At 48.7% G+C, this 19550-nt stretch overlaps 7 protein-coding genes and 1 non-coding gene across 8 annotated transcripts; 6 read left to right on the top strand and 2 right to left on the bottom strand.

Moving 5' to 3' along the window:
• The first annotated feature begins 192 nt into the window (after positions 1 to 192).
• On the top strand, positions 193 to 266 carry ASPBRDRAFT_t16. The gene has a single exon. It is a non-coding gene; the product is annotated as a tRNA-Val (tRNA).
• A 108-nt stretch (positions 267 to 374) lies between these two features.
• ASPBRDRAFT_37343 (uncharacterized protein) lies at positions 375 to 1177 on the top strand. Its single transcript, XM_067623708.1, has 2 exons — positions 375 to 881; positions 966 to 1177. Exons 1-2 carry the CDS (start codon positions 586 to 588, stop codon positions 1129 to 1131), a joined length of 462 nt encoding a protein of 153 aa, XP_067485376.1. The 5' UTR covers positions 375 to 585; the 3' UTR covers positions 1132 to 1177.
• Positions 1178 to 2102: 925 nt separating this feature from the next.
• ASPBRDRAFT_71362 (pyridoxal phosphate-dependent decarboxylase family protein) lies at positions 2103 to 5951 on the top strand. The gene is made up of 8 exons (XM_067629127.1): positions 2103 to 2286; positions 2344 to 2713; positions 2773 to 3141; positions 3197 to 3529; positions 3565 to 3757; positions 3819 to 3927; positions 3986 to 5013; positions 5071 to 5951. The coding sequence occupies exons 1-8, from the start codon at positions 2125 to 2127 to the stop codon at positions 5666 to 5668; spliced, it is 3162 nt and encodes a 1053-aa protein (XP_067485375.1). The 5' UTR covers positions 2103 to 2124; the 3' UTR covers positions 5669 to 5951.
• Positions 5952 to 6735: 784 nt separating this feature from the next.
• On the top strand, positions 6736 to 11312 carry ASPBRDRAFT_61557 (uncharacterized protein). The gene is made up of 3 exons (XM_067628317.1): positions 6736 to 6968; positions 7025 to 8184; positions 8234 to 11312. Exons 1-3 carry the CDS (start codon positions 6855 to 6857, stop codon positions 11100 to 11102), a joined length of 4143 nt encoding a protein of 1380 aa, XP_067485374.1. The 5' UTR covers positions 6736 to 6854; the 3' UTR covers positions 11103 to 11312.
• Positions 11313 to 11586: 274 nt separating this feature from the next.
• On the top strand, positions 11587 to 13288 carry ASPBRDRAFT_37341 (uncharacterized protein). The gene has a single exon (XM_067623707.1). The coding sequence runs from the start codon at positions 11707 to 11709 to the stop codon at positions 12919 to 12921; it is 1215 nt and encodes a 404-aa protein (XP_067485373.1). The 5' UTR covers positions 11587 to 11706; the 3' UTR covers positions 12922 to 13288.
• ASPBRDRAFT_113379 (uncharacterized protein) lies at positions 13221 to 14553 on the bottom strand (the record flags this gene model as incomplete). Its single annotated transcript, XM_067616733.1, has 2 exons — positions 13221 to 14355; positions 14414 to 14553. 2 exons carry the CDS (start codon positions 14551 to 14553, stop codon positions 13221 to 13223), a joined length of 1275 nt encoding a protein of 424 aa, XP_067485372.1.
• Positions 14554 to 15581: 1028 nt separating this feature from the next.
• Positions 15582 to 17066, bottom strand: ASPBRDRAFT_167625 (T6SS phospholipase effector Tle1-like catalytic domain-containing protein). The gene is made up of 3 exons (XM_067619623.1): positions 16989 to 17066; positions 16753 to 16929; positions 15582 to 16692 (listed from the first exon to the last, which is right to left on the bottom strand). Exons 1-3 carry the CDS (start codon positions 17020 to 17022, stop codon positions 15665 to 15667), a joined length of 1239 nt encoding a protein of 412 aa, XP_067485371.1. The 5' UTR covers positions 17023 to 17066; the 3' UTR covers positions 15582 to 15664.
• A 1048-nt stretch (positions 17067 to 18114) lies between these two features.
• Positions 18115 to 19407, top strand: ASPBRDRAFT_61553 (uncharacterized protein; the record flags this gene model as incomplete). Its single annotated transcript, XM_067628316.1, has 1 exon — positions 18115 to 19407. The coding sequence occupies one exon, from the start codon at positions 18115 to 18117 to the stop codon at positions 19201 to 19203; it is 1089 nt and encodes a 362-aa protein (XP_067485370.1). The 3' UTR covers positions 19204 to 19407.
• Between the last annotated feature and the right edge of the window lie 143 nt (positions 19408 to 19550).

Below are 19550 nucleotides of genomic sequence, written 5' to 3'. Positions count from 1 at the left end.
TATCCTGACCATGACCGTACTGCAATGCCACCACAGCAAGTGCAGGAACACGTCTTGTACTTTTCTGGAACTCAATAGGATACAAGACTTTGGCTGCTACGATAACTACTTGGATGTGACTGATTCACCTTTCGAAGAAAGCAGTGGAGTTACTCTCATAAGGCCAAATTGTTTGATCCCTTCAACAAGCATGGCCGGATGGTGTAGTTGGTTATCACGTATCGTTAACACCGATAAGGTCCTGGGATCGAGCCCCAGTCTGGTCATTCTTTTTCCTCCTATTACTCTTTTCCACCCTCCGCAGGATAGGACCTGGTCAGGTATTATTCTTTCCTGAACCTTGTCCTCCTCTCTTTTTTCTTTCCAACACCTCGACTGTGCCATTCATGTCACCAATCAAGACCACCTACCAAACACCACAGTGACGAGAAGTAAACCGTGAATTGCACCATTTTTACTCCGTATACAAATGTACAAACAACCGGCAGAACCCCCACCCAATATCTCTCACCGCCCACCCACTTACGCAAAAAACGCCATTTTTCAATTAAATAAGTAGTAAGCCCGCGGACAGGCACAGCTCACATGCCCATCCCCTCATCATCATTGCTCCGCATCTACAGCCAAATCTTCAAACCTGCAAAAAAGACCTTAAAAATGCCACTTATCCCCAACTACCCTCTTCCCATAACGGCGAACGATCTCCCGATCGCTCACGGCGAGAAGTTCTTCCTCGTCTTTATCTCCTCCGCAGACCCGAGTACCGGACAAGCATGGTGTCCGGATGTCCGTGCCGCGTGGCCTAAGATTGTAGAGGCGTTTTCGGGACAGGATGATGAAAGTCCACGGGTTGGGGTGGTTGAGGTGGGACAGAAACCTGAGTAAGTCATACACCTTTTCTATATATTACTATCGATCCATCTCTGCTGCTTGCTAATCTGCCGTTTTTTTGGGGTACTCTGCAGATGGAAAGACCCACAGAATCCCTACCGGACTCGATGGGGTGTGAACTGCATTCCTGCATTGATTCGCTATGAGCGTGCTAACTCGGAGGTTTTGGAGACGGGGAGGCTTGTTGAAGGGGAGATTCTGGATCAAGAGAGGTTGAGTGAGTTTATTGGTTCGAGGTGACGGGCTGCATCTTGCATTTAGTATGAAGATATGAATGAACTCTTTTGACTGCGATGATCTATTCTTTTCATGTTAGTAGTGACACGCGCACGTGTGGCTAGGAGCGGGGAGAGTGCCATTGCATGTCACGTGCAGTAGATGAATTACTGTAGGGATAGAACTGTCATGTAGGAGTCTGACCAGAGTTGCCGATTCGTATGCTGTAGCCTGATGAAAAAGGTTTGATGGTGAGAGGAAAGATCATTTTGTGGAGAATCCATTGGGTGTAGCGCTGGTTAGCACTGGTTTCTGAAGGGGAGTGTTGATATGCCCGCCCGGAATACAAAGGGGGATACCAGCAAGGCTGATTCGAAATTCCAAGAGGACTTGATCTGAAATAACCATACTGGTTTCTGAACTAGCCATTGCGCTCACTATATGGAAAAATATCGTGTTCAAATGCTGCAGGATTACCTAATCTGGACACTGTTCCACGGTACCCTAGGATAGATTGACGTAGGGTAATTAAGCTACCCCGACCTAAGGAAAGGACCGCAACCTTAATTCAGTTAAGATATGAGATTAAGGTTACAAGCCAGGAACTTCGGGGTTGTCCGAATAGTAGTATGTAGCTAAGGAGCATTCTCGGGTCGAAAGTCGGAACAAGGGAATCACAATGTGAGAAGGTTACTCTTAACAAGTAGGATGGTGAAGACAGCTTAATTCAGGGAATGTGGCTTGCAGTAACAAGGTATACTGCTGCTTTCGTAGATGATGATGTGAGTTGTGCTGCGTAACATCCCCAAGTGTGGTTATTCTCCACCTAAGAACAGGTTCAGGTTGGCGATGTTACATCCACCCTCATGTCCCTTCAGGCTTGACTGATGACACCTTATGGGCCATTGGAGCTCAAATATTCAGAGTAGTCACACAGATCAATTTACCCACGCCAACTTTCGGATTGTGGTCATAAAGCTGTTCACATTGACTTGCAATACCTAACATCTGTGCACCATGTCGGCCGGTACTGCTGAGGAGCGTGATCGCACGCACCAGATCATCAGCTCGTATTTTATCGGGCCTAAGGCGGGAAACCTTGAATATTTTCAGAAGAATATTGAGACTATCTTGCATGAACTGAAAGCTGCCAGACTAGCCTATTTTCCCAATGATAAGGTGAGTAGCTTCCGATGACCGAGATAATGTATGGACAAGCAACTGACCCCCCCAAAGCCATTTATACCAGATGATGTCAAGAACAAGAAATTATACCAGACAATCGTGGAAAATTTCAGCGAGGTCGTGCAGAAAGTCGCACATCTCATGGGACAGCAGTCGATTCCGTTCTGGTCTCCACGATATGAAGGACATATGTGCACCGACATGACCATGCCGGCCCTGCTGGGCTACTTCATGACCATGCTGTACAACCCGAACAATGTTGCCCTCGAAGCAAGCCCGTTTACGACTTATGCGGAGATCAAGGCTGGAGAGCAGCTCTGCGAGATGTTTGGGTACAATATTGACCCCAATGCTTCGCCTAGAGGATGGGGTCATATTACTGCTGATGGAACAATTGCCAACTTGGAGTCGATTTGGGTGGGTAAGTATGCAAGCTTTACCCCTAACGTTGTGTCAGGTACTAATGGAGATACTCACTAGCCCGCAACCTGAAATACTACCCACTGTCGCTCTACCTCGCTATCAAGAAAGGAAAATTGCAGTTCCTGACCGGGAAGTTTGAGATCGAGAACTGTCAAGGCGAAAAGAGAATATTCGATGAGATGACCGCATGGGAGCTGTTGAACCTTCGGCCTGATACAGTGCTCAGCATTCCGCAGCGCCTATATGACCGCCATAATATTTCCAATGACTTCCTGGACAAGGCCATGCTGGAGTACAATATCCAAAACATCAGTAAAGGCGAGCTGGAAGAGGAGTTTCTAGACACAGATGTTACCAACGACGTCAAATTCCCTTTCAGGTACATGGTGGGGAAGACTCGCCATTACTCTTGGCCCAAGGGCGCCGGTAAGTGAGCTCCAACCTGTTATATGTGCTCTAGAGCTCATTGTGATTGTTTCAGCTATTGCTGGTCTTGGGTCCGACTTTATGTACGGAATCAAAGTAGACCTAGAGGCCAGACTCGACGTCGAGGAACTGCAAAAGGAGCTTCAGACGTGTTTCGACGAAAAGCGACCCGTATATGGTGTTGTCGCTATCATGGGTTCAACTGAAGAAGGCGCTGTGGATAACTTGAAAGAGATCGTGAAAATCCGAGATGATTTCCAAAAGATGGGTATGTCATTCGTGCTTCACGCCGATGCTGCATGGGGTGGATATTTCGCCACCATGCTGCCGAGAGGTGAGGAACTAGAGCAACAGGCGGAAGAACTGAAGAAACAAACGACTCCAAAGGGTTTGTTCCTTCCTTGACACTCAAAAAGAAGACAGCAGAAGATTTGAAAGCTCTTAAACATGTGGACTCTATTACAGTGGACCCGCACAAAGCCGGCTATGTGCCTTATCCGGCGGGCAGCTTGGTGTATCGTGACGGTCGAATGAGATTCCTGGTTACTTGGACAAGTCCTTACCTGTCGCAAGGAAATGTGGACTCAAGTATGGGGATCTTTGGCGTTGAGGGAAGGTGAGCTGAGCTTTGCATCTCTAAGTCACTCCAGTATTCCATGACACTAATGTTCGCACAGTAAGCCAGGTGCTGCAGCCATGTCAACGTGGCTCTCCAACAAGACAATTGGTCTCGATCAGTACGGTTATGGAGCACTCCTTGGAGAGGCAGCATTTACCAGTGCTAGAGTAAGCCCTTAATCCCCGAAGAACAGTCCTGAAATACCAGCTACTAACCATCATTTAGTTATCAGCGTATTGGGCTGCAATTGGAGACGAGAATGACACCCCCGAAAGGATGTTTATCTGCGTCCCTTTGAACCGACCGCCCGCAGAGAATGGAAATAGCTACTTTTCAACGGAAGCAAGAAAGGAGAGAGATCTCATTCGGGAAAAGATTCTCAGAAAGTCAAACGAAGATATTGCTGCCGCGGACGAGGACGGAAGCCTGATGGAGTTGCTCCGCGAATTGGGGTCGGACCTGAACATCAACGCCTTTGCACTGAATTGGTTCGACGAGCATGGACACCTAAATGAGGACCTGGAAGAAGCAAACAATCTCATGAAGAGGGTGGTCGACAGATTCTCTGTCAACTCTTCAGACAGTCACCCGACCACGCGACCGCTCTACTTGACCTCGACAGAATTCGAGCCAGAGCTGTACGGTGAATGCGCACAAGAATTCATGCACCGACTAGGCTTGAAGAAGATGCCGCAAAACTTGTTTGTACTGCGAAACGTCGTTATGAGCCCGTTCCCAACGGATATGAAGTTTATTGATGAGTTGATGCGAGAGTTCAAGAAAGTGGTGATGCAGGAGGTCATTGTCAGTCGGGAACGCAACAAACGTGGCCGGCAGCAGGCATCGTTCCTTATGCAAGGCACCGACGAGGTGTTTTTGGTATACCAGCCCTCGTTCCACGAAGCGACTAAGAGAGAACAGGTCATCGTGGCTGCCGACATATGGCACAAAGATGACTATGTGAGCTTGAAAAGATCTGGGAAATACAAGCAGATAACCTTGGAGTCACATCACAACATCAATCTGGAGAAAAAGATAAAATTACTAGCATGGAAAGGTTTGAGGTCATCGACGACGACAGAAAAGGAGAAGCAAGAAGGCCAGGATGAAGCCGAGGGTCACAATCTAGGCGAAGGAGAACCGGAGGTCCCAGAAGAAGAAACTCTTTCCCACTTTCCCCATTTCCACGACTGTCCAGACCGCTTAGATCGTCGATTGTTCTTCTTGGGACACATCTACGCAGATGGACACAGGTAATGCCTCCTCTTAAGTATGCTGAAATTTGAAGAAGCTAACCCGGCGATCCGTAGGAGATTGTACACAGGTGTGACACTGAAGAGACTGGTGAAAAGCAGACCGCTTAACCTACAGCATCGCGACGATGAGTACCCGCAAACCTTCACGCCATTCTACCTTTATGGCACAGATTCCCAAGCCCATATCAGCCACATGATGCTCCGAGCCCCCAACGTGTCACTCACGGCAGACAGCGTAGACTTTGATCAAGCAACAAAAGACAAGATCAAAGATAGCTTATCACAGGGGCTTATTCTGGGATTAACAGATTATCCCGAGTCAGCCATGCAGCCAATTCATGAACCCCTGCCTGAAAAATTCTTCTTCCGCAAAGGCTCAAAGAACTTGCGGGTGAAGGTGTGGGAAGATCCGTATGATGCGTGGGCGGAGGGTCCGGGATTACTCAACAACCTTGGCAGCGCCATTGCTGAAGGTACCATGAGCTTAGGCCATGAAGTACAGGTGGATGCAGAGACAGTCAACTATGACCCGAATGGACGGGTTCCACCTGACCCTAGTGGTTGGCAGGAAGAGTTTGATGCGATTGGGAGCGTATTGAACACAAACTGGCCAGCTGAGTTGACTGTACGAGAGAAGGGGTTACCCAACTGATGCTTAAAATCCGTCTTTCTATTCTATATTCCAATGAGATAGCCTTCAACCTTTGTTACTAGAGCCCTGTCGCGCCGATGGAATAATAGACAATAATGTCCAAAGGTACTCGGCAATAGAGGGCTCAAATCGCGTCGAAAATGAAGACACCCCTTTTATTTGCTTAAATCTCAGCTTAAATAAACATATATCGCAAGAATCTATAGCCAGGTATTGGTACTAAACTTAATATTCCATGTTAGCTATTCTCCGCATTACTGGCAGAACTTAAACCGGACAACCGCACTTTCCACCCAACTCGACGATATCCGGGCTGATGCAATTTCTGCTTCAATTTTCATCCGTGGAATTCTTGTAAGTAATCGTAGCTACTAATGGATCAAAATAGCCAGGAAGTACGCTAGTCATCCATCGTCCGTTCGCATCAGGGCTATCCGCCTATGATGTCTCTTTCTGCTTTTCCCTTTTAGCCTGCTGAGGGGACTTTAGCCCGCCGAGGGGAAGCTATGGAGCCAGCTGAACTAGCATTGGTCGGAAGGGCTTCCTAGCTTGGAGAGCAAACCAGAGTACTGTCTGACGTGTAGATCTTTTTCGTATTGGACTGCCGGTTACTTGCGTGATGAATTTTCCTATCAGTCCGAGGTCTGGGCGGTACTGATTGCTGCTACTAATTCCCCCCCCCCGGCGAACCACATATAGTGCTAGCTAGTTATGCTGAGGCATCTTTATCGTCAAGTAGATATACCTTTCTCACTGATTGCTTTTTGTAATCGTAACTTTATGGACACTGACATTTCAAACCATAAGATCGGAGAGTTGCTATGTGTCTAACTGGACTGAATCAAATAAGTAACCACAGGCCTCTTTTAGATATAATAAGCACGGTATCAAAGCACAGAGCCATGAAAATGTTCTAAACCCCATGAGGTGCAGGTGTTCGCATATCTGACAGACTGCTGCCCAATGACACTAAGACACATTCGGGGAGTGGAGGTGGGGGCAAGTAGACGTGCAGCGCTAAGGAAAACTTTGAGCTGACGCAGCTAAGATAAGCAACGCAAGATGAGGGTTTCCTGGATTGTTATTATCCCCAATGTCCGGCTATGCCTGAAATGCTGACGAGGCTAATTAGCACTTTATTCTCATTTCATAGATTGACCTGTTGCTATCTCTCTTAGCGAGCAAAATGTCAAGTCCGCCTGCCTCGCCCAAGCCGACAGTGAAGATAATAGAACCCAAGCCTAAGACCTTATCCGACTATCTCCATCTAGACTGGGATCCTGAAGAAGCCAGAAACTATGTAAAGCATTCATACGATTTTTATCATGACATGAAGCGCTTATATTTTGGATACAGATCTGTCCGCAAGGAAGGGTGGAAACTAAAGCCTACGTGCCCCAGACAGGGGAGCTGACAGAGCATGATTCGGGCGAGAATCATAATAATACGAATTCCAAAACTACACACCTTTCATTTGGGGATGGAGGTACAACTGTGACAATGTCAGACTGGGGCAAGTACATGCAGATATCGCGCTATTTGGGCTGTGGACCGTCATCTATGTTCTCGATTGATCATGCCTCACTGCCCGAACCCTTCATGACTTCCCATCGCAAAAGGGCGTTGACGGATATTCAATATGGTGGGTATGGTTTTGGTCTAGCTGTCATTACCCCGATAGATGATTGGGAGCTCAGAACACAATGGTTAAGGAATCGCTGGCCTCGCTTGACATCGCGAACCGAGGAGTGGGAACTGGAGGAACAGTGGGCGGTTCGAGACGGCATTGTGGTCGTACATTCCAGACTGCATAACAAGAGCAGAAGTGAACCCATCACAGTTCAGCTTGACGTGAACCTAAACTTTCTTATCACAGAGTTGGATTTTGTCGCTAGTGATTGTCAGTTCAACGGGGATGTCAATGACAACCAGCGTTATGCAGAAGGAGATGGGCCTGGTGGTTATGGGTTTGTCAGAGTGCACGAGTTCCCAACGGATCAAATAGCGGCATACCGCCGCAAAGAACGCTCCCCGGAAGAAGATAGTACTGAGCAAGCCAACCATCCTGACGGTGTAGCAGTCGTGATAGGAATTCTTGTGGATGGAGAGCCATGGACGATGAAACAGGCTGAAAGGGAGGAGATCGTAGTCGAGCCGAAGGGATATAGGGATTTGGTAGTTGGATACAAGATGGTTCTCATAAGAAAGGGAGCAGACAACCGTTCTCTTCTTACACTGACGGCAAACGATTTGGATATCAACAGATACCTCAGCGAAACGGCAGGCGAAGGGGTGAGCGTACCGGATGACTTCCCGCTCGGGAAACGTGGCCTCTCAAGATTCTTCGTGGAAAGAAACGTGGAACATATTCTTTCAGTCTGCATGGTCCCAATCATCGACGACTACGTTTGGGAGTATACGACTGCTAAGGAAGGGGGAGAGGTGAGAAAGAGCGAAGTATTCGCTTTGACGTGTGGTAATTTGTCGGGCCATCGAGTCTGTCATTCGGCGGCATAGTAAGTTTGGCGCCTGATTGGATAGGGTAATCGCTGAACAGATGAATAGCTTTGCTTTCAAGTTTCTGGTGGAGGTTGCGGAAAACCTTCCGTATAACCACAAGCTCCGACGCCGCATACAAAACGCTTGCTTGGGCCATCTTCGCTGGACATTTATTCATGCAGAGCCGAAAGAAGGGAAGTATGCTCGCAACTACTGGGTGGATGGCAAAGTCATGCCGGAAACGATATGGTTACCGGATGACGGCCCCACCGATACACCGTTGCAGATTCTTAAGGCATACGAGTACTATCGTGTGTTCGAGAAGGATGGGAATGTGTCAGTGATCGAGTACTTGTTGAGCGAACAGAGGAATGGCGAGCGCTTTGGAGTGATGAAATGGCTCCAAGAGCTCGAAAAGGAGGACGTGAGAAATGCGAGTGTCTGGCGTCATGGGCGCAAAGATGGTGTTGGCTATTACCGGCTGGATGACCAAGCCTGGATTTTTGGCTCAATATTGGCCCTAAGTGTCATTTTCAAATGGAGTGAGGAAGGTAAGAAGGAAAGGACGAACCGATCGGCCAGAAGAGCAGATGGTCAAACTAGCGAAATAGAAGATGATGGCGAAAAGACGATCAGGCTGAGGGAAAAGTATGACCCCGAGCGATTGAGACAAGATATTGCGCGGAGGTTCACGACCATGAATGAGGATGTCAATGAAAATCTGCTTGCTGTCACCCGCTCCCCATACGAAAGTCGATTCGAACTCCACTCGCGCGACACGGCATTATTCTACCGTTTGGGAGGGCAGATGCTGTTGGATGGCACGAATGCGCCGTGGCAGAGCACATTGAAAGCACAAAAGTCGTTTCCCTCCAGACGAAACACCGTCTCGGATAGTCCGTTACGCTATGGCCTAGGCCTCCTGATGGCTGTTCATGGACACTCAATGGACAAACTTTATCAGCCCGAAGAAGCACTGCAAAGGACCTTTGAGGCGCTCCAAGATGGTCTACTGCCTGATGGCCTGTTTTCCAGCGACATGAGCGACACTGGAGAGGAGAATAGTTGTGAATACTACCGGGATTACTATTTACACATTCCTTTCGAACTGGCCTACATTATGTGGAGTACAAGAGACGACGTGGCCCTTAGAAATACGGATGCTGCAGCGAAGAAGGCCATGGCTCGTCAAAAGGTTCTTGCGAGCAAGATCCCATTCAATGATCGGCTTGATGAAAGGAACATTGTCGAACTGAATGACGAGTGGATGTACAACTATCCTGTCTTTCTCTCGTGGCAACCCAACGAGCAACAGCTTCAGTTGGGCTCCCTTGAGGAGTCGTATGAATCGACCCGATCATCCCAAAGAAATGGCGAAGAAGTCATCGTAAGAGCATACGAGGATTGCAGAGTCCGGATCAAAGGCAACGGCATATATTACCCACTACTGCTGCCTGATGCTAAAGTTCACCAGCATTTGCTGCTCGATGTCGGCAAAAAAAGGCGAAGGGGGAAATCCGGATATAGTGACAGGCCCGCTTACGAGGCCACAAATGTCAGCGACATGTGGGCTCTGCTGCGCAGGTATCGAAGTGCCGAGAATGCCAAAAAGAGACTCATCTGGTTTCTCTGCCCCTTGGTCGACTCCGCCATGATGTGTTACCTGTCGTCCCCCGAAGCCGAACGATCAAACATCCGGTCTTTTTTGGACCGTCATTCCAAGCGAACCTTATCCCTGCACGACAAAACAAACAGGGTCCTCAACATCTGGGAAACGGAGTTTCACTGTAGCTTTTTACAGTTGCCGAGTAACGGGGAAAACCGCGCAAACCCATGTCCCATGCTCCAGCAGTCAACCAGCACTTGGTCGCCCAAGTATAAGGACCGGGAACTGCTGCGGGCCTCGGCGAGCTTTCGATTTCTTGGAGATCTCTTTGATCGATTTTGGACTTGTCACTTCCTTGAGAGTTATTATACCATTTACACACAGTCAATGACCACATATTTATCTTCCGAAAGTGAAGACCTCAAAGTTCTACTCAATGAATGCGGGGCCAATGTGTGGCAGCAGAGGAGAGCCTTGGAACAAATATCATTCTTTCGAATCCTCACTGTGGTCAACAGGAGCACCTCCGAAATTATTGACGCTATCTACAACGACCTTCATGACGCTATAAACAAACTGGACAAGTTTACACTGGACGAGTATTTCAAGTCTCACAGAGTGTGGGTATCGTGGAATGATATCCTTGACACTTTGGCTGAAGACCTGAACAACATCTTCGAGGCGATCAAAGAATGGAGAGCACGGGAGCAGAACCGCAGAGGCAGCCAGCCCCGGTGGACCAAGAGAGATGAGATCAAATACCGTGAAGCCGTGCAGAGGTCGTTCCTTCTCACCGAAAGTGCGGTGCGAGACTTCAAAGTCTGCCAGGCACGGGTGGCCTCCCTCAGAAAATCGGTCGCCTCACATCGAGAAACTACAACGGCCATCTACAACCAGCAAATGGACGATCGCAGCTTTCGGCAGAATGATAATATCAAGTACTTCACCTACTCCACTGTCTTTTTCCTTCCGTTATCGTTCGCTACCAGTTTCTTTAGTATGCAAGCCATGCCGACGGGAAATTTGATTCGGCAGATGGTTGTATGCACGGTCGTCGCGTTTGTCGTCTTGTTGGTTATATTGTTTACTCTGCCTTCAACACTCAGAGAATTACGAGACCCATCTGGTTCTGTCTGGACTGTTTCGAGAGAATTTTACAATTGGACCGGGCTCTCTACGGTGCTTCACAACCTGCGCCAAGCCCCTACTAGATACACTGGACGATTGGAGAACGACACAAGTTCATCAAAGGAGCAAGATAGAATCCCGGATGAGGAATCAGGAAGATTGTCTTCCAGTAGTGTGAGGTTTGATAATGATTCTAAGTAGTGACAGGCAACCTTGCGAACTTGAGGCTTAGAAGGAGCAAAGGGTCACAAAAGGTTGTTTCCTAGAACTATGAAGGATAACTCAAAGCTTTCAAGTCACAATAAAGTGCATAGCATGTTTATTTACCAAAACTCTGCTTTTTCTGAGGGTTCGATATAGTATCATACCAAGTTTATACTGCCAAGTGATGTGAGAACCGGGCTTCTTGTCTAGTACTACTAAGCTGTGCCCAACACCCAAAGTCCCTTTAGACTCCGTAAGCATACTTGGATATATACCAAGAAGCAGATTAGAAATTTGGTATCGGGAAATGAATAAATGAAAACACGCCACCGAATGACGACGCAACTTTCATTCCATACTCCATGTAATACTCACGTGAGTGATATTGCAGTAATGGCATACAAAGTACGCCCTAGCGCCTCCCATCCATGGAAATCCAAAACTACACTTCCAGATTCTCTTTGGATCTTATCAGCCCGATCTCACATTGTTCCAAACAAACCCACAGAACAATAACCACATAGACTATACACCTATCGTGGTACATAAGAACCTCATCATGCCCTCCCCAGCCAGTGACCCTACCCGGGTCGCCAGCATCATGCTGTCATGGCACTCCCTCGACCTCATCTCTTGTACCACCCTCCAGACCCTGTGGGCTGGGTACGGGCACATCTGCGCCCTCACCGCCCGAGCGACCACCGCCGAAGCGGCGGAGCATCTCGGGAAACTTTGCGGAGTGGATGCAAGAACCGCGGGGAGCACGTTTCCCCTGATCTTGAAGCTCATCTCACCGCCTCGAAAAGAAGCGGGAAAGGAAGATGAGGGTCATCTCCGCAAAATGCTCAGCTATGAAGTGGAGCAATACTTCTACAGTGATGTAGTCCCACGACTAGGGGATGATATTGCTGTAGCGAATTGTCTGGCATCGACGCGAGACATGCATGGAAAGCAGGGTGAAGAGGAACTTCGTGGTTTGATGGCGACTATTATGGTGGATTTGCGGCCTGCATTTCCGGTTGCGGGGGAGAAGAGGAGCGTGTTGAGTCGGGTTCAGGTGTATGGGGCGCTGAATTGGTTGGCGCGGTTTCATAGTCGTTCGTGGGGGTTGTTGTCTGAGAGGAAGTTGGATGAGTATGTTCTGCCGCCGCTTGAGGAAGCGAAGAGGAGGCGGGAGATGAGTACTGAGAAGGCTGGAAATAGCCTCTGGCTTAACGGAGGGTACACGTATTTAGCGACCCGACGCAAGGAGTATGCTTCGCTCGTGGAGGATACGGACTCCGAATGGTCCGATGTTCTGTGTAGGGCTTCGGATGGCTCTTCGCAATCTGTGGCTGAGATGGCTGCGTTGCTCTTAACACCCTGTGGAAGGCAGATGGAGTCGCTCATCCATGGTGATGTTAAGTCGGAGAACCTCTTCACGACAACCAAGGGAGATGAGGTAGCATTCTTTGACTTTCAATATGTCGGGTTAGGTCTGGGAGTTTGTGACCTTGCTAAACTCTTTACCTGCTCGGTTCCGTTGGAGATGCTTGTTGATGATGAGGAAGAGTGGCTCCCAGAGCAATTGGGCATGCGTGATGGTGAAAGGACTCTGTTGAGGCACTATCATAAGATGCTTCTTCAGGAGAAAGGGACCGACTGGTACGAATGGGAGACATTCGTACGCCACTGGGAGACGGCTCTAGTGGACTGGTGCAGGTTCCAGGCTTCCTGGGGTTTCTGGGGAAATACCGAGTGGCTCGAGGCCCGGGTGAGATCAATTGTTGGTGACCAGGGGTGGAGAGAATGGCTAATTCGGAGCCTTAGATCCTGATTGTTGGAGGCATAGTACCGATAGATCTAGACAAAAGAATGTATGACCGAAGACCAGCAGGACTGGGTTACGGTAGGTATCATTCCTAGATTTCAAATGAGTTACCTTTTCGTTTCTTTTCTGCATTGTCTACAAGGCTTGAATTAGTCGAACCTAGCTAGTCAACAGAATTCTATACTCCATGACAAACGGCTCTATGCTCAAAAATGATGCACCGGTCACATAAGACCGTCACCATATTTGCCTCATCGCTATCATAAACTCTCCACATTATTGACTACCCTCCTATCCAATGAGTCTCAAATCTTCCAACCACCACCCTGCCACCACAGCATCACCCGCAGAACAACAAAGCAAATCGTCCCCGCAGCGACAAACATACCACTGAACAGCTGAGCCTTCCAAAACGAAGCCTCCTCCAGATTCAGCAGAAGTGAAGCAATCGGCGTGCCAATCAGGAACCCGCAACCAGCAAACATGAAGATCATGCCCAGCCGCGTACCCACAGCACCCAAAGACGGAGACATGCGTGTCAAGATAGACGGCGGCAGAGAGACAATGGCCCCAGAAGCGTACCCGTACAAGCACGTGAAAGCAACTGCTCCGCCGACATTGCTCACGGCAATCCACACAAAGGCCAAAATGGTTGCCAGAAGACTGATTGGCACTAGCGTGTTTAAGCCACCGATGCGGTCGGCCATGAGGCCTGGGGTGATGCGGCCGAGTACGGAGGTGGCGTTGAGGACAGCGAAGATGTAGAATGCCAGGCTACTGTCGTTGTGCAAGTAATAGGTGAAGTAGCTCTGGAGGTAGAAGAAGGGGAAGTAGAGTCCCACGAAGCAGAAGAATAGACCGAAGCTGAATATGAGGAAGGGTGGTTCCTTGAGGGCAGTGAGGTCCAGTAATGATCTGGTCTTCGCTGGTGGTGGTAAGCGCCGCCTCAATACCAACAATGGAACTGACAGTCCGGCTAGCGCTGCGAAACCGATGATGCGTGTCGTCCACCCGAACCCTACCTGGCCGATCAGTTTGTGGAACATTATCGGGTAGATGACCGCCCCGATGCTGCCTCCAGATGCTGTGATGCCAGTAGCAACGGCGCGACGTGAGGTGAAGTAGGTGGCGACGATGGCGATGCTGGGTAGGAAGAGGAATGCGCAGCCGATGCCCACTGTGATGCCGTGTGCGAGGAAGAGCTGGTAGTACTGGGTTGAGAGCGAGGTCATCATTAGGCCAAACACAACCATGAAGGTACCGAAGGCCACCAAGCTGTGCAGAAAGCCTTTGTCGAAGATAGGACCCACGATTACCCCAACCAGGAACAGGACGAAGCCTTGCACGGTGCCGATCCAGGTGATGGCGGAGGATGAGTAGGTTGGAATTAGGTCTGATTGGTAGTAGCTCTGGAATACTCCGTAGGCGTTGAGAATACCCCTGAGAAATTAGGTTAGCTGATCCTATGAGCTATCTTTCAGAAGATAGCGTTACTTACCACGAGTTGAAGAATAGAAAAAAGGCTCCCAGAACTTGCAGCCACGCAGTTAAGCCGCCATCAGGAGGCGGAGGGGGAACTTTGTCCGCAGATTCTGTGGGGGCATGCTTTTCTGCGTCTGAAGAATCAGAACTGCTCATTGGGGTATCTGATGGAGGGCTGCACTTGTCGTCCACGATGGTGGTCTTGGAGACAGACATGACTTTTGACTATGGTAGTGTAAAACCCTGAATCAGAAGATATAGCGCAAGGTTTGCCGGCCAAGCATCAATTAAGGAAGTTCATCATGAAGTGCATTTGTCATCTGTAGGCTGTTTGTCGGCCCTTCGGTCTTGAACTTCCAGTTATAGTCCACGCTGGTTGGTAATCTGGAAATATTGCGTGATGGAGTCAGCTTATCTAGGTAGTTTTGGTCGTCCGGTGTCCTACAGTGCATATGATGCCCACGAAGCTTAACACGAAGTAACCACCAATAGGCAATCAGACTCATAAGCAATCTCAAGAACTCACATAGTTTCATGCATAATGAATAGACTATTTCAAGGCTATGGAGTTACTTAGCGGGCGGCAAGATCACATCCTCATGGCACTGGTGGAGCCTAGCGTCAAAACCGACCCTAGTAATTGGTGCTCATTGGAGATCGTCCGGTTGTTCGATCAGCGCTAACGCTGATTATCGATCTTCAATTTCGAAATTAACGAACTGCCCTATCAGAACTCGAGTAGAGGACCCATCTCTCCGTTGGTGGGTATACGTGGTGCTTTCTCCGGTAAGGCCGCTCGCCTGTTGGCTCAACTTGGCTGATCCCAACAAGGCTTGAAGACCTGGTTCAATGGCTGCCCAACTATTTCAGTTCTCGGTCCTTCTTATGGCTTCGATATGAGCTGTGCTTTCAGAGTCGCAGCGGTAAATAGGATCAGGGGTTTGCGAGATATTGGCAACCATTCATTGCGGCACAGACTGAGGAACCGGAGAAAGTGGAAAAGAGCAGACTAGAGTATTATCTATCACTCGTCTCACAATCTGCTGTCAATGTTCCTGTTTAATGATAAGTAATGTTGTGCACAGTAATGGAGACATTGTGCCTACTATTGGCATCATATATAGACAATGCTCTCTTCAAGAAAAAGATGCACTAAAATTGGACTGTCATATACCCAAAAGCACCAGAAACATTACATTGCAGTCATGCTATAAGTACTCTAAACGACCCTCCCTAATCCTACATGCAGTAGCCAGGACATATTGTATCAGTCTACCTCATTCACATGAACTGTTCTAATTCTTCCCTTCATGAACAGCTCCTTTTTAAGCACTGGCGCTTGCACGAGTTTGCCACCACTGTCAAGCACCCATTCTTGGTTGGGGGTTGCGGCTTTGAGCACTTGCGAGGGCCAATATACAGCCCCAGAAATGCTTCCCTTCCGACTTAGAACACGGTCATCGATGGAAACATGAATCATCTCATTGGTAGGCTGTGGAACCCCATTGCCCACCTGCTTATAGTGGAGAGGAGTTCTGTTGGACTTCCCACCCAAAATGGTCTCCACCGTCCGAGCGAAGCCTCCCGTGTCAGTTTTACCCAATGCCGTCGCCCATGGGGCCGTGTCCGTCTCTAGCGGTCGCGGAGGACGGTCGAAGAGGTACTCCTCGATATCAAAGCTCAACTGGTTATGCTTAGTGCATTGCGCGATCATCCAGGCCAGGGTAATATTGGCCAGTCGGGGATCATCCCCTCCTCCACCCACATCAGTATGCACACCAGAGAACCACACCTGTAGCAGCTCCTGGCCCTCAGCATTCTCCGGCTGATGCCAGAGTGTGGGCTGATATGCGCTTCTCTCTTCGTCCAGTGCAAGCGCATGAAACGCATACTTGACCTCTCTGGAAAGCAGAGTATTGCGAAGCTCGAGTTTCTCCCCGGACCATTTTCCAAACAACCCAAACAACCAGGGCTTATGAAATGCGACCGTGTCCCAGACGCCGACAATCTCTACCGTGAACCGTGGGAGAGGATCGCGGAAACCCAGCTGTCGGCGCTTCTCCTCATCGTACGCAGGCAATTTTCGGTCGTAGAAGTCATCATATACAGTGGCGAAATTGTCCATGCCTCGGGGGGTCAACAGCCCTAATTCACAGACTAGACCCGCAACTGCTCTGGCGGTATAAGCACCGCGAGAGAATCCAAAGAAGTAGATCTTATCGCCTTCCTCGTAGTTGTCTACGAGAAAGCCATAGGCGGCGCGAACGTTTGCACTGATTCCGATCCCGGCGACTCCTAGTACATCAGTTAGAAATAGCCATGGAACGCGGTCGGATCAACGTGTAGAAACCATACCTCCAAAATACTTGTCAGCTAGACCGGTCCCAACGCCTTTCTGATAGTAGACGATCTGAGGAATTTCTTTCTCCTGTCCATTCTCTTTCACGACGGCCACTCGACTCAAAGTGCGCGTCAACCGCGTAACATTTGATGGAGGTTTTTGAGAATCCGCTGTAGAGTCTTGCCAAGTTCCTAAAGAACGAACATGGTCAGTGCTGGTTAGCTTTCTCCAATAGTGCTCCCGAACGTACCATCGCAGCAGACAATGAGACGTTTAGAATGCATTATTCATATAGCTTCTTCCGGCTGTTATGTTGTTTGTGTGCGATATCCACATTCCATTCTCTGCAGCCATCATAACTCCGTCGAAGAACTCCCTATTCCATTTATGTCAGCTTAACTGGGACTCAAGCTAACCCCAATCACCGTCTGGGCAGTCAGCCTCACATCATCTGCCCTCGAACACGAGATCTCCCGCAGACTGGGCAAACTTGGACGAAGCCAAGATTCGTTCGTATCCAGCAGATGTTGGTGATCCGACGCGGCGTTCCTTGGCTCCAGCTGGTGGGAACTGCAGCCGACAATGCAGACCACCTTCCCGATCACAGAGAAAGTCAAATGAAGAGCGAAGATGGGATCAAGAGAATTATAGGTGGAAGTCCGCGCTGAAAGGAGAGGTTTGGAAGTGGATGCCTGAGGGGGTGGCGTTGAATACGGTAACTTTAAATAGTGAAATTAGCGGATCGACGAATACGAGGTCGACAGCCTTCGCGACATGCTGCTTTCAGAAGAAAAGCAACGACGTGAGATATACGGATCTATTGCTTATTATTCTGGTGATACTGGAATAAGCCCCCCCAGATGGCAATGAGTTGGATGAACCCTCCCTGATGGCTGCGGCTCTTGATTCCCGACATTATTGTCAGCCCAGACATTATTGTCCCCGCTTAGGTGTCTCTTCATCGTGCTCTCGTTGGTGTATGGCACTGCTGAGATTTAGATATTTAAATGAGCTAAATCTATAACCTGTCCACTCTATACCCCCACTTGGATATCAAAAGTGACCTGATTCGGCACAAGTACCCACGTGAGATGCGTTGGTGTGATAAAAGGAAGCACTAGGAAATAAGCTTATATTGGCTCACAGAACCCATGGAACGTGCTGAAGGCCGACCGATAGCCCAAAGACGCAATACGGTAGACCGCTCTGGACCAGAAGAAATGGAATGGTAACGATGATGAGAGCGAAACGTAGTCTCGTCCAAGGCCTTTGAATGTATAATAGACCCATCGCACTTGGAGGTTGCGTTTCCACTGCCCACCAAACGGTGAAAATATACCATATCCTCACATATTGATACACTCATCACAAACACCATGCCAGTCAAAGACTACGGAATTTGGAAGGCTTTTCCAGCTCACTACGAGTTCGAAGATCGCTACGAGGACTCAAAATCCCCGCATCTCTCGCTGTACTATCATGATAATAGCAATGCCAAAGCGCCACAATTCGACCGTGAATATCGACACAAGCATAAGGGCAACCCACCAAATAAGCTGAAACCAAAGGAAATCCCTGGGTTATTCCGCGCTGCAATCAACATCAAGTCCACGGCCAAGGATTCCCGGCTTGCCTACTGGGTAAACCACAAGATTGTCGAGCATCCCATCTCCGGAAAGCTGGAGAACTTGGACTACGGCTTCCATCCAATTGAAGATCTCAGCGACTTCGATGGTAAAGGCCTGGACTTCATCCGAGGAAACCTCTTCGTTACCAAGAGCGGCCGTGTCCTTCCGCATGACATTCCCGGCACAAACAACGATATCATCGATGTGCTGGAACCTGAAGTGAAAAAAGCGATCCAGCAAAAAGCCACGATTTACTTGTTCGGCTCCATGTTCAATACCAAGAATGGTATCCATGATATCCATATGAACCAGGGCAACATCCCGCATTTTGTCAAGGATGACGGCGTCTTTCAGGATGGCGGCCTCATCATTCAGTATAGTGATCACTGGACGGGCGTCTTCCTTGCATTCGCCTCGCAGGCTGTGCACACCGATGATAACAATGGCCATGCGCTTGCAAAACGCGTCGTTACTTGGGCGGATGTTCTACCCCAAGAGATTATCGAGAATTCGGTAACGATCAAGGAGGCACTTGTCCATCCACGAGGCAAGACCGCCAAAGAAAAAGAGTTCGTTATGCTTGAGAATCTCACAAACCACAGAGTAGCACTGGCGTCATGGAAGTTCCATAATGCTGCTGGTCAGGTTCAAGAGCTACCTCGTGATGCAGTCCTCGACTCGCTAGCTATGAAGAAGTTCGATGTAACAAAATGTCCTTTCTCTAGCAACGGCGATACTATCACCCTGCTGAATGACAAGGGACTGAGAGTGGACGGAGTAAGCTACGGAGCACAGCAGGGAGCGATGGAAGGCCGTCCCATCGTGTTTGCCCATTGAGGTTGAGGCGCTTTGCAGATAATCCAGGTGCTCAATGTCTATTCTTCGCATGATGCAAGTCGCAGAGCGCAGAGTAAGGAAATTGCGAAAAAGTTGAGGCGCAAAGTAGTCTTCCTACCACATTTATCTTTCTGAAGTGCTGATCCAGACTGTCACATACGAGCTCACTGTGTCAAAATAAGTACGGTGATGATTATAATTCTGGGGTTATTTGGCGCTATCTCAATTAACAAGTATGCTTCGTACAGAAGACTTCTTACTCGCTCCCAAAATCGTGCAAGAAAGTCCTATCATTCACACTGCCAACATTCTGTGGCTCATGTGATATCGATAGACTTCATTAATGC

Source organism: Aspergillus brasiliensis (assembly GCF_001889945.1).
Source record: "Aspergillus brasiliensis CBS 101740 unplaced genomic scaffold ASPBRscaffold_1, whole genome shotgun sequence".
Taxonomy (NCBI): domain Eukaryota; kingdom Fungi; phylum Ascomycota; class Eurotiomycetes; order Eurotiales; family Aspergillaceae; genus Aspergillus; species Aspergillus brasiliensis.
The sequence above is the reverse complement of the archived record's forward strand: the minus strand, read 5'-3'. Positions and strand labels throughout refer to the sequence as shown.

Excerpts from the sequence above, each read along its gene's own strand:
- ASPBRDRAFT_37343 (XM_067623708.1), top strand. The coding sequence starts at position 586 with ATGCCCATCCCCTCATCATCATTGCTCCGCATCTACAGCCAAATCTTC. Across the intron at positions 882-965 it reads GAGGTGGGACAGAAACCTGA|ATGGAAAGACCCACAGAATC; the intron begins GTAAGTCATACA and ends GGTACTCTGCAG.
- ASPBRDRAFT_71362 (XM_067629127.1), top strand. The coding sequence starts at position 2,125 with ATGTCGGCCGGTACTGCTGAGGAGCGTGATCGCACGCACCAGATCATC. Across the intron at positions 3,530-3,564 it reads GAAACAAACGACTCCAAAGG|CAGAAGATTTGAAAGCTCTT; the intron begins GTTTGTTCCTTC and ends AAAAGAAGACAG. Across the intron at positions 5,014-5,070 it reads ATCTACGCAGATGGACACAG|GAGATTGTACACAGGTGTGA; the intron begins GTAATGCCTCCT and ends GGCGATCCGTAG.
- ASPBRDRAFT_61557 (XM_067628317.1), top strand. The coding sequence starts at position 6,855 with ATGTCAAGTCCGCCTGCCTCGCCCAAGCCGACAGTGAAGATAATAGAA. Across the intron at positions 6,969-7,024 it reads CTGAAGAAGCCAGAAACTAT|ATCTGTCCGCAAGGAAGGGT; the intron begins GTAAAGCATTCA and ends TTTTGGATACAG. Across the intron at positions 8,185-8,233 it reads GTCTGTCATTCGGCGGCATA|CTTTGCTTTCAAGTTTCTGG; the intron begins GTAAGTTTGGCG and ends ACAGATGAATAG.
- ASPBRDRAFT_37341 (XM_067623707.1), top strand. The coding sequence starts at position 11,707 with ATGCTGTCATGGCACTCCCTCGACCTCATCTCTTGTACCACCCTCCAG.
- ASPBRDRAFT_167625 (XM_067619623.1), bottom strand. The coding sequence starts at position 17,022 with ATGCATTCTAAACGTCTCATTGTCTGCTGCGATG. Across the intron at positions 16,930-16,988 it reads TCTCATTGTCTGCTGCGATG|GAACTTGGCAAGACTCTACA; the intron begins GTACGTTCGGGA and ends TTCGTTCTTTAG. Across the intron at positions 16,693-16,752 it reads AGCTGACAAGTATTTTGGAG|GAGTCGCCGGGATCGGAATC; the intron begins GTATGGTTTCTA and ends CTGATGTACTAG.